The sequence below is a fragment of the Drosophila subpulchrella genome, unplaced genomic scaffold (assembly GCF_014743375.2).
Source record: "Drosophila subpulchrella strain 33 F10 #4 breed RU33 unplaced genomic scaffold, RU_Dsub_v1.1 Primary Assembly Seq354, whole genome shotgun sequence".
NCBI lineage: Eukaryota > Metazoa > Arthropoda > Insecta > Diptera > Drosophilidae > Drosophila > Drosophila subpulchrella.
Window position 1 is genome coordinate 3,395,172 of NW_023665577.1, and position 12,661 is coordinate 3,407,832.

A 12,661-nucleotide genomic window follows, 5' to 3' on the forward strand; every position below is an offset into this window, starting at 1 on the left:
ATAGGGTATCGCAAATTGCATTATTTTCTAAATGTTCTAAGAACCTCAGCTTTTAAAAATATTATGATATTATGCACAATAAGCATATAATTATGTACATATATTATGTACAATATAAATATATTTTATTACAGTTGCGACAAAAAAAATGGCTCCATTGAGTAGGCATTTCTTCTTTGATCTATAAAATGACAATTTTTTGCAATATTTTTATTCTGTTTGTAAGGGTAAGTAGGTTTACATATCTATTAACTAAAATAAATGTAGTTACGCCCACAATGCGGAAGGTTTTTAAAACTTCGATACATTTATCAAAAAAGTAGCAAAGTTATGCGGCAACAATAATAGCACCACTTAGGTACGGTAGTTATAGGTACGAATTAAAGTATGTGTTTTCTGTGAGTTTTGATAATTTCTTTAAGTGTCTAACGCAAAACAAGTCACTTTAATGATTTCCCACAAATTGCTTATACGACACCTAAGCTCAGTTAAATCATTTTCCCAGGATCAAACACCTTGGTTCCGAAATCTCATTAACTCGTAAGTAATTACTCAAGGGTGGCATAGTAAGTTTTAAGGGTTTCAACCCCCTTTAAGTACTGAATGCCGTAACATGATGTCCGTTTTATTACAGCATAGACACCTTTTTAAGTGGTATCAAAGCATCCATGGTCGCATTATGGTCCTTGGATTCAGTAAATATATCTGTTTTCCATAAAATATCCCCAGTGTAAGCCAATGTCCTGGATGTCCTGACCAATGCCCGAGGCACTGAGTGGCGACATATTTCGGGCAGCACGCGGCCTTTTGAAGGTCGCTGTCAGAGCCACGAATGCAAAGCGAAAAGGGTTCCCAGGATGTTTGACTAACTCGGACATTTATATGGACCGTCAAAAAATGTCTATATTGCTTGGCTGGAAAGCAAAAGAGTTGGCAAATAAGGGCAGGCACGGCAAACAATAGAAAAAGGATCATTGCAGAACGCGGTCCGAAAATAAAACAGTAAGATAATGTGAAAATATAAAACAATAAATAAGAAAGGGCTTTATAAATATGCCAATAGCCGGCCATTAAAGGCGGCAGCCCTCTTTTACGAGCCCATAGTGCGCGACTTTCAGGAGCTTTCCCCGCTTTCTCCTCTCCACTTTCCCCCACTTTTCCCACGTGAACATTTTCATTTGCGCCTGGTTTCCATTTATGTATTTATGTGCATACTTAATGAATTTAATGTTTTATTAATGCGAGCACGTCGTTATTGTTGTTGCCGCATGTGTCGGCTCTTAAGTGACAAATAATTAACAGCACTTGTGCCAAAGGATCTTTCGAGAAGGAGCCTCGAGCAAGGAGCCGCCTGTCTATCCGAGTGAGTGTTCCATAATCTGTTTAATGTAATTTGCAATTTATATTAACCTATTGAAATTTCATTGGCCCGGGAGAGAGAGATGGGGGCAGAGCAACTTCCGTTTCCGCTGCCTTCACGGAAGTAATTTGAAGGCACGCGTTACCTGGCACATTTTTTCCTGATCATTTTTAATATGTTTAATGGAAAACTCGGTTTCCTTCGCCCCTCTGCTTCGGCATCTTGCGGATACGGATGCGGATGCGAGTGCGGATGCGGCTGGAGATCCGCCGGATGAGTGAGTGCCTCGACAGCATCGATTTCTCCAGGGAATCAAGTGCATTATGAGCGTGATTTATTCATAACGGTGCGCGGCGAATGCAAATTTTCGACATGTAACTGCAATTTGCATACATTCTTGCCAATACAGAGCTGTCAGGGCCAAGTCAGTCAGCCCAAGTCAGCTAAGCAAAAGCACAGCGCACTTATGGGGGCGCCCGTAAAATATTGTGTCTGAAAATGGCCCGCATGTGAGTAGAAAGAAGACACCCCTTCGCGCACAGGCTGTCGCATAAACGAGTTTATGTTGCAAGTTAGTACGCGCAATTTGCAATTTGATGTTCGCTTCCGACCCCCTAAAAAGTCCCCCAACCATCTAGCCACCTAGCTAACCCTCGCTGCCAAACTCACAAGCTGACTATATATATACCACATAAGAACTTGCAGTTTCTCAGGAATATGGGTGGGTGCAAAGTAACTCGGCAATCCAAATTATGGTAATTTGGCAAGCTCGACTGCGTGTCTTTGAGCATGCACTTAATCTACTTTACGGCAGCGGATGGAGTGCCTCCAGCTAGTGATTCCTGTTACCCATGTATCATTGGGGGCCAGAGATTTAATTCGGAAACTGGCTAAGTTTCGAGGGGAGGGAAAACACTATGAAGTGCGTACATTTACCGGGAAAACGCAACCAACCTCCATTTGCAGAAAACACAATCAAACTGTCATTGAGTCGTCGCTGAGAACTCAATTGGAACTACCGAAATGCATTTGGCCAGCACTCTGCACCAGTGTACACATCACGTATACGCCGCATGGGGCAGGGCAGAAACAGTAGCACATGTCCCGGCAAAAACATGCACATTATAGGCAAAACAAAGGCCAAATGGTAAATGGCAAAAACGAGCTCGACACAAAAGCCAAAAATTGCATATCCCGGCGAGCGGAGAGGGGTTAACATCAAAAAACGAGATCCTGATTGACGTGACAATCCGCCACGCACACACAGAAGCCCAATCCTTCCGAAAAGCAAAAGCCAGCAAATGGAAAAGGGAAAATGGTTAAATAAATATTCATGTGCTGCAGGGGGTGCTGCGTCCAATTTGGTATTATGTTTTTATTTTTTACGAATTTTCCCACCATCCACCGATTGTTTGCACTTATTTTTTCCATCAGCCCATCAGCCTCGTTATTGAATTAAACACCGCCCGCTGACAGAAAGCAAATGTAATGCGAGCCAGGGCAAAGTCGGTCCGAACAATGAATTAGCCCAGTAAATGCGGGGCCAAGAGAGCCGGGGAAAAGCCCTTTGCTTTTCCAGCTTATGAGCCGACCCTTTTAGCTTAGTGTCTGGATGTGGATGTGGACATACTAAAGAATGAAACGAGGATGACTGATAAGCAAAAGGGTCGCAATTAGTAGGTGTCCTGCTGCCCGGTCAGCCAGTTAATATCGAACTCGTCCACTTTGATATTGGAGCACGTTCGGGACTCGGTAATCTGGGGATGCCATTAAATGCCATGGGACGTCAACAATTGGCCTAGTTCGGATTGGTTTGCTCTTTCTTCCAGAAGTTTCGCCCCATCCGCCGAGCATTCGATACGCATGAAAATCAAACTACAATTAGGCGCAGAGTCCGAAGACGGAAATCTGATTCGGGGCCAAAAAGCAGGGGAAGAAAATGGGAAACGCACTTGAGAAAATGGTAAATCGAAAAGGTTACATCTTAGGAAAGGCAATAAAAAAACGGATAATTGCTTGGGAACGCAGTTTCTAAAGGTAAATTTTAGAAGAAACAACAATGTCTATACATAAGAGCAATTACGTTTAAAGACTTTGTAGATGTTTTGAATGTAAGGGAAGGAAGTACGGAATAGTTAGTATATTATATAAATGTAAAGAGGTGATTTCTAAAATATGTTAGTAATTAGATCATAGGTTTCCTAAAAATTTAAAAAAAATCTTAATTCAAATTATAAAATGTGTGGTAAAATTTAAAATATTAATTTACAGTTCATAAAAGAAATCTAATACATATTTAATATTACATTATTAAAGATTCCACAGAAATAACATCAGTGCTGAGTGGTGAAAAATGTACATTGAAGCACATGAGAAACTTAAGTTGAATGGGTGCTCTTGAATTTCTATGGCGCCCCCGAATATTTGTGTTAAGTTGGAACTTCTAATGAAAGTAGGTATTTGTAAACAATTTTTTTTTAAGTTAGGCTTACATCTAATAAGAAAATTTAAAGAACCATTTAATTTTAATCAAACAGACGAATGTTTAGAATTCGTTTTCGTTATAAACTACTACTAGTTTAAAACCTACATTAATAATATATTTTTCCAGTGCATTAGTGGAGGGGGTTACCCAGTGGGGCATTAAATGTCAGGGGGCCACACGCACAACCGGGGCTCCATTTGTTTTTATGCTTACGCTGCAGAATGGCCAGCTGCCCCTCTCCCTGTTCACCCGTCCAATTCACCAGATTCCACCACCGCCATTGCCACTGCTCGACGGCCGTGACGCATCGAATTATCTGCGATTCGGACCTAACTAAGCAGCGGGATAAATATCCTGCAGCGTCCGTCCGGCCGGGAAACTCCATCAAACTGTGGGCGGCAGGCGGCAGCGGCGGCGGCGATTTGTTTAATATTTAATGCACAACAACAAGGCGACCTTTTATAAAATATCGCCTTGGGGTCAGGCCAGACAAGTTTGTGGGCTTTCGCTGGCCAGCCCCTTTGTGTGATTTATTTGGTTAAGCTGTCCCAAATCCGAGCAATGCACAAATCCCCGGCACACAAATTGTGGAACCGACAGGCCGGTCGAAGTTCCACTTCCAGCCGCCAACCAGCCAACTATTTCAGCTTTCTTTCGAAGGGAGGAGGATTGTCCGAAGGACCTGTCAGCCGGACTGTGGGACTGTAGGACCGTGGGACTGAATCGAATGAGACGCACGAGCGGGCAGAGTGGACCCTGCTCGACCCAGGTGACAGACGCTTGACACATGGGGGTCTCGCACCCGGAATCCGGACTCCGAACCTTTGCCAAGTGTTAAATCGCTGGCCACTCGCCCGGAAGGTGGAGGATGAATGCCGTGTCCACCGTGTCCATGGCAACTCCTGGGCCCATCAATATCCCGGCCACTCGAAGGCATCGATGGCGACAGGACACAGGAGTGCAGATGGAAATGGAGCTGGCACTCATTGCTAATGAGTTAATTAGAAGATTTAGTTGCCGTATTTCGGCGCCACAAGGGCACATTAATTATAAACCCAGACACGAGGTGGTTATGAATCCCACATATTAGCAAACACATCTCTGGGGATGAACGGAGGCCTTGGCATTGCCGACTGATTGCTGAATTTGAGTCTTGTGTGGATGGTGAGCCTATGTGCACTTGGAAAATTATTGATACCTTTTATATTTATTATAATTAGGGTATTCAATTGCGTTGCAAACTTTTGAAAAGTGTAAAGTTTTCAAGGCCTACAACACCCCAGCCTATGTATACAAATCTGTTGTACTTGTGTAGTAATAGGGGGTTAATAATGGGTAGGAATTTTATCTAAAATACTAAAAATATACTGAAAAGTTTGGTTTAAATCCATGGTAATGACAGTGAAAGGAAATAAACAAATTTGAATTTTAAATGCAAAAACAAAAAATTTGTCTTCTATAAAACAAAATCATTGAATAACAATTTCAATGGAAGAAAAACCCTCAAGAAAGCGAGCCAGGGAGGTCGAAACTAAGCGATGGTCTGACAGCGAAGTTAATAAAGTCCTAGATTATATGTTGGAGCAATACAAAAATTTAAAAGTTATCTTTCTTTTGTATGTCAATTTCCTGCAACGATGTTTTAAAAAAGGGGGCGTTCACAATTCTCGTCTGCCAAACTTACAAAGTTTACACTTTTGCAACGCAATTGAATACCCTAAATATATTTCTTCATTCCAAAATGTTTAGGTGTATTATATGGTGTTCAATACACTTTTAAAGTCACAACCAGTTATAGAATACATCCATTTCCTAGGCAATATAAAAGATATTCCCAAAGGTCTGAGATTTTTGGCTAGCTAAAAATAGAATTATTTAAAACAGTTAAATATTGGTGGTAATAAATCATATTCTTACATATTATTTTTTAATTGGTTTATAAAACCCCCTTCATATTATTACATTTTTGTATTCTTAGCACCTTTTACGATCCATATAAATTGTTTTCAGTGTGCCTGTGGGCTCATTAAAATCAGCATTCAAACGCTTTGCAAACGTTTTTAACGAATCCTTTGCGTGAGTTCATTAATCGCACCGATTTCGTGGCCACAACCACATCCTGCCTCAAAGGCGACGTCTTGGGAGGCTGCCAGCTGTCTAAGTGGTTCGGGGCTGGCGCATAAATCGACCGGAAACGAGGCAACGTATGGATAGAGGATATAGAACGGTGGATAGGGGGTAGTGGGTGGAGGGGCAGTCGGTGCTGCCAAGTGGGCCGAGTTTGCATTGACCATGACCGTGAACTTTGACGAGCTGCGCCTCCTAATGATGCCAGACAAACGTCTCGGAATGAGCTCGCACCGGGACTGCATCCTGCATCTCGTCCTGCTGCCCCATCCCTGCCCCACTTCAGCCAGAGCTTTCGACATTGGCCATCAGCAGCCTTGTAGCCTTGTCATAAGCCCACTGTGCTGCAGTCTAGATACAGATAAGAATCTCCCATTGCGCAGTGGGCGGCCAATTGTCCCAGATAGCCTTCCTGAGGGGCGTGGCCAGCCCGCTTTGTCCCTGCACTCCGCCCCTTTTAAGCGGCTTAAATTGCAGCAGGCTAAGCAGCTTGCCATTTTCAACCAAAGGCAGCCAGTCGAGCAGCGCTTTGATTACCGAAATTAAGGCAAACACAAAAAAAACAAGGCAGGTCCAAGGAATTGGCTGAAACTTTTATTTTGGCCAATTTTCCCTTTTTGTTAGTTCAAGAAAGTTTTTGTTTGGTGTGCTCTCAGCCAGTGGGTGTATTTTACACCATCAAACCGCTAGCGTCAACCGAATTCTTAACTTCATTTAGAACTCATTAAAAACTTTGGCATAATTGCATAAATTTGCAAAGTCAATGGGAAACTTGTCCAATGCGAGGAGCTCGACGTGTCCAGAGCTCCTAAGTGGTGGGTGTGGGTTCAGGTGGGGAGGTTTCTTGAGGGCAGCCTATAGGAATCGCTCTGGAATTACTAGTTAATCACATGAAGTACCTCGGTCCCTAAAGCTCAGAGAAATGTAATTTAATTTGCATCTATAAAGTATTTAATTTGACTTTAAGTAATGGAGAAGAAAGCAATCCTTACATTCTTAGCCTTCTCTTTTATAGTATATATATTTAAGCTTACCACCATCATCTGACAAACTAAATTTTTATTTACATATTTTCGACCTAAAAATTGCTTGGTATGATTAATTTAATTATTTTTTTATCTAAACCTGAAAAGAATTAAGTCCGCCCTTGTAAAAGGTCAGTTCTAACCACTAAAGAAAAGTAACCACTGTAAAAAAGAGCTTTTGACAAGCCAAAATCAAGTAAAAAGTACATTCAAGCTTTAAGTTCTGTTAAAGTCAACAGTGAAGTATAAAAAAGAATGTTGGGTAAATGTAGAATTTATGCCAAGCTTCATCAGTTAATTAATTTCAGAACAACTTTGATTGATTTAGAGAAAGAACTAGGTCACCACTTAAAGCTTTCAAATGGAATATCACCAAGCCCAGTTTCACAGACAAAGTTCTTTAAGAGCATTCAAACCAATTTATTACAAATAAGATTTTCAGATAATTCGCTTTAAAATATCCAGAGTTAAAAGAATTACGACATTAACTAACATGATTTGGTGTGTATTTTATTCATCATTTAAATGTTCTATAATTTATACATATACACGAACTATTTAGTTTATTTAAATACATATTATTTCAACATTTATTGTTTCGGCTTCTGTTCATGATTATTAAGTTGTCGTTGCTGAAAATGATTGGGCCGTATCATAGAACATTTCCCCATTCACTCTTGTGACCAGAGACAACAAACAAATATATATTATTTAATGCAACTTTATGTAATATCCATTAATTTAGAGACAAATAAACAAACAGTATTTCATAGATCTTTATACTTTTTGTAGATTTCCATATTTAAAACGTTATTATTTGCATTAAAGCATTGTTTTTGCACTTAATATTCCATTGTTTAGTTGAGTTGCTGTACAAATTGTTCACAAGGTTTTGGTGCAGGGACGGGGGCGGTACGGAAAACAGGGGGCGGGGAGTGTTTAATACTTGTGCGAACTGGTGAAACGTCTAACGTAAGATCGGAAAAATAGAGTAGAAAAACGGGGAGCAAACGAAAGTAACACAAATAGGCAATTGTTAATTTTTGTTGGAATGCTACGATTCTTTATGCGAAAATGATTAGACAAATTATAAACAATTTAAAGAGCACACACTTAAAACCTAACAAAAATAGTAAACTTTAACAAATGAAGCTGAAGGACAGTGTGTTGTTGTTGGGAGTAACGACAATCATTAAGCAATTCAATTTATGTACATTGCAAGACGGGACATCAATACTAAACACACTTTAGAGTAGGTTTGCTCGCTTGGACGATATTTAACTAGTTATTGTTTTGGCTACGCTGGGGCGCTCCGAGATATACAAGTCCTGGGTCTCAGCGTAGGGTAGATATTTTGTTTTGTGGTTGTATTGTGGTTTATGTATATATAGACGCATACACAGCGGGATATTGCAGGAGGTGGAGACGCGCCGCACGATGCGCCGCCGCCAGCTTAAATTATGAATGAAACAAAATTTTGGACAAAAATCAAAAACAAAACAATAAACAGGATCTAATGGCGCGAGTCCCTAGGGTAGAATTCGGCCAGGATGGAGGCCGGGATACGCTTGAGCATCTCCTTGGGGAAGATACGCAGCAGCTGCCAGCCGATGTCCAAGGATTCGAAGACAGTGCGGTTCTCGTAGTTGCCCTGCAAGAGTAAGGGACATTTTAACACCAGTCATTCATTATTCACGCGCGTTAACTCACCTGCGAGATGAAGTTCTTCTCGAACTTGGTCAAGAACTCCAGATACAGCAGATCGTCGGGCGTCAGGGCCTCCTCACCCACCACAGCCTTCATGGCCTGCACGTCCTTGCCGATGGCGTAGCAAGCGTACAGCTGGTTGGACACGTCCGAGTGGTCCTTGCGGGTCATGCCCTCGCCGATGGCGGACTTCATCAGACGCGACAGCGAAGGCAGCACGTTGACTGGTGGGTAGATCTGCCTGTTGTGCAGCTGACGATCGACGTAGATCTGTCCCTCGGTAATGTAACCGGTCAAATCGGGAATGGGATGGGTAATATCGTCGTTGGGCATAGTCAGAATGGGGATCTGGGTGATGGAGCCGTTGCGACCCTCCACACGACCGGCACGCTCGTAGATGGTGGCCAAATCGGTGTACATGTAACCGGGGAAACCACGACGGCCGGGCACCTCCTCACGGGCGGCGGACACCTCACGCAGGGCCTCGGCGTACGAGGACATGTCGGTGAGGATGACCAGCACGTGCTTCTCGCACTGGTAGGCCAAGAACTCGGCGGCGGTCAGGGCCAGGCGGGGAGTGATGATACGCTCGATGGTTGGATCGTTGGCCAAGTTCAAGAACAGGCACACGTTCTCCATGGAGCCGTTCTCCTCGAAGTCCTGCTTGAAGAAACGGGCCGTCTCCATGTTCACACCCATAGCGGCGAACACGATGGCGAAGTTGTCGGTGTGGTCGTCCAGCACGGACTTGCCCGGCAGCTTGACGAGACCGGCCTGACGACAGATCTGGGCGGCGATTTCGTTGTGGGGCAGACCGGCGGCGGAGAAGATGGGGATCTTCTGGCCACGGGCAATCGAGTTCATCACATCGATGGCCGAGATACCGGTCTGGATCATCTCCTCGGGGTAGATACGCGACCAGGGGTTGATGGGCTGGCCCTGGATGTCCAGGAAATCCTCGGCCAGGATTGGGGGTCCCTTGTCGATGGGCTTGCCGGATCCGTTGAACACACGGCCCAGCATGTCCTCGGACACGGGCGTGCGCAGGATGTCGCCGGTGAACTCGCAGAGCGTGTTCTTGGCATCGATGCCCGAGGTGCCCTCGAACACCTGCACCACGGCCTTGGAGCCGCTCACCTCGAGCACTTGGCCGGAGCGCACGGTGCCGTCGGCCAGGCGCAGCTGCACGATCTCGGCGAACTTGGGGAACTTGACCTCATCGAGGATGACCAGGGGACCGTTCACACCGGACACAGTCTTGTAGGCTGTGGGAGAAGAGTTTCAAAGATACAAATTATCATGCTATTGGGAACTGCGTTTTTCGGAATCAGTTTGGAAATGGGTGAACATTTTAAAAAATATTTCCCATGTGGCTAAGTTAACTTTTGCATTGACTTAGACTTAAATGTTAAATGAAAGAGTTTCCTATCTTATCTTTCAAATCGTAATGCGCTGGAAAAAATATTTACGTTGACTGTATTATTTTCAAGTGTAAACCTATCTAATTAGTAACAATTAATATCCCATTAACTTTCTTTTCTTGTAGTCATGTGGATAATATAAAAACTGCCTGTTTTATTTAAATTAATTGATAATGGAAACAACCAAATTAGAAGTTATACATAATTTAATAAAAACCCTAAGGATACTTTAATTTTTAAAAATTTGAGTACTTTAAGAAAGTTTATTGTTTATAAAACCCGTTATACATTTAGCTGTTTCATAACAATGATCACTAAGTAATAAATTAAAATGGTGGATTTCGTTAAACAAATTATCAGTTACTATTCATTAAAAACCATATAAATTATGTTGTTAACCTTTAGTGAAATCTAATTTTATCCTTAAATATCTCTCTCTGCGTATTATTATTAAAAGTAATATTAAATTAATTTATTTTGCAGCACATTGCTTTCTTGAACTTCCAATTAGCTTTCGTTACAACAAAAACACGAGTCGCGCAATGCTCACATGAAAGTAGGAATCTGATAAGAAGGCAAACGTCAAAAGAAAAGTGTGGGAGCGAGGGGGCGTAGGTGGTGAGGGTAAATTATGTCAGCTGACTGTCCAACTGGTTTTTAGCCCTTGCCACGAGCTGCAGTGGGAATCTTATAAGAACTAGATAGGAAGAAGGGGACTGCACAATGCAGGGCAGGACAATAGGGAAAAACAAGCAAAAGTCACGTAAGATGTGAAATTTATAACTATCATTTTTTGTGCAATATTTAAAATTGCACTCTTTGCTGTAATGTATCGGGTTGAATGGTACTTAATAGGCAATAACTTTATAAAGTAAGAGTGATATTTTCCAGTGCCAAAATGAAAATAATAAAATTGACACCCTTGATAAAAAGTAGTTAAAATGCGGCGGACCTATCGCCCGTTCCGCCATCCACCCCGTTCGCAGTCAGGTGCTTGAGTGTGTGCGCTCTGAATGGCAAAAGCAAACAGCTGAGCAGCGAACGGTCATGTGACGGCGAAAATTTTCAATAGGAGTTAACGGCGATTATGGGGGTGCTTTGGGGGAATACTATATGGTAACTCGGGATCCCTTCGCCGTCATCTAACACCTTATTCCATTTAACTAGGCTGAGGATGCCAGGCAGTCTGCCCGCTTTTCAGTGGGTGTCGCAAGAACTTATTGATTTCTTTCTCTGCTCCGCCTCACACCAGATTCGTGCAAACTGTCATGGCGGATTTTTCAGCTTTTCTCTTTCGTTTTATCTGGCACTTGCAGTGCATTTATCTATTTTTCACTTATTCCAAGGGGTTCCCTTCCATCTAAAGATACTCACTCAAGCGGGGCTGGGAGATAAAGTCCCGGGAGACGGCGAGGACATGTTCCCGCTGGGCTTGTTGGGCGTTCATCTTGGCTAGACTTTTTCTGCGCCTCCTCTACCTTGAAAGTGCACTGCGAATTTCGAGCTGTGAAAATGGATTGATTTGATTTAGCACTTCTTTGCGTATTTGTTTTACTCAATCACAATCCACAACGTACAATTTTTCAGCTACGAAACAGTACTGAGCGACACACACGCAAAATTTTGGCCTGCGAAGTCGTTGCGAGTCGTTGGAAAAATTGCCCTGGAACTGAAAAAGTATTGCTGAATGTGAATCTGCTGTGACGTCACGTGCCATCACATGACCCGCCAGGCGTTAGTTCATTTGCCCGCCACTGCTTATCAACACTGGTAGGAAAAAAAAGCTGTAGATTTTGAAAGATCTTAACATTGCTGTTAATTATATTAATATATTATATATTAATAATCTTTAGAAAATCGCGGAATCTAACATTTTGCCAACACTTGTTATGTCGCCATCCCTCAGTAATCGAGTAATCGAGAAAACCAGGGATGCAAAGTGGGTTTAGGGTTTCCAGTGATGGGCAACGTGAAAATTGGAGTCAGTTCGGGGGCGAATTCAAATTCAAACCGGACAAATGGAGGTTATAGGGACATTGACCCAGAATGCAGGGAACCGAGGTCCGTAATCTGCATAGGTTGGCGGAAGGAAAATGGATTTGGAAGGATTTGGTGTCGGCGGCGCGCAGTCGCAGCGGGTTCGGTGAATTAACTATCTCCTCACGCGGTCGTGGTGTTCAAGTGGCCATCAGCGCCTAGATAAGTGCAGTCAAAATTTCGAACGCAGTCAGTACCGATAAATAAAAAGGAGTGAGCCCGCTCGTGCAAAGTTTTCGCCGGTCGCCGACGCAGGAGAACGGTCTCTGAAGCCGGACTGGTCAAGACCCTGCGGTGAGTGCGTTCCAGTTAGTGGGGGGAAGAAGAAAATTCCAATAGGAATCCCATTTCAGGCCAGCGAGAAGAGACGTGGAAGGTAGTGGCCAGGTTCCATTAATTAGGGCCTGGCCAAGTTTTTCTTGGAGTAACCCCGGTTCTCGGCCGGAGATTACGTCATCGGCGAGCCCGGTGCCTCCAGCGCTAGCTACCTGGAGGAACC

General features: G+C 43.0%; 1 protein-coding gene across 1 annotated transcript; it reads right to left on the reverse strand.

The window, feature by feature from the left end:
• Positions 1 to 7,700: 7,700 nt before the first annotated feature.
• LOC119560128 (V-type proton ATPase subunit B) lies at positions 7,701 to 11,861 on the reverse strand. The gene is made up of 4 exons (XM_037873479.1): positions 11,703 to 11,861; positions 11,500 to 11,629; positions 8,708 to 9,969; positions 7,701 to 8,648 (listed from the first exon to the last, which is right to left on the reverse strand). Exons 2-4 carry the CDS (start codon positions 11,570 to 11,572, stop codon positions 8,511 to 8,513), a joined length of 1,473 nt encoding a protein of 490 aa, XP_037729407.1. The 5' UTR covers positions 11,573 to 11,629; positions 11,703 to 11,861; the 3' UTR covers positions 7,701 to 8,510.
• Between the last annotated feature and the right edge of the window lie 800 nt (positions 11,862 to 12,661).

Coding starts and splice junctions, on each gene's coding strand:
- LOC119560128 (XM_037873479.1), bottom strand. CDS start 11,572: ATGAACGCCCAACAAGCCCAGCGGGAACATGTCCTCGCCGTCTCCCGG. Junction 9,970..11,499: donor TATCTCCCAGCCCCGCTTGA/GTGAGTATCTTT, acceptor CTTCTCCCACAG/CCTACAAGACTGTGTCCGGT. Junction 8,649..8,707: donor AGAAGAACTTCATCTCGCAG/GTGAGTTAACGC, acceptor TTACTCTTGCAG/GGCAACTACGAGAACCGCAC.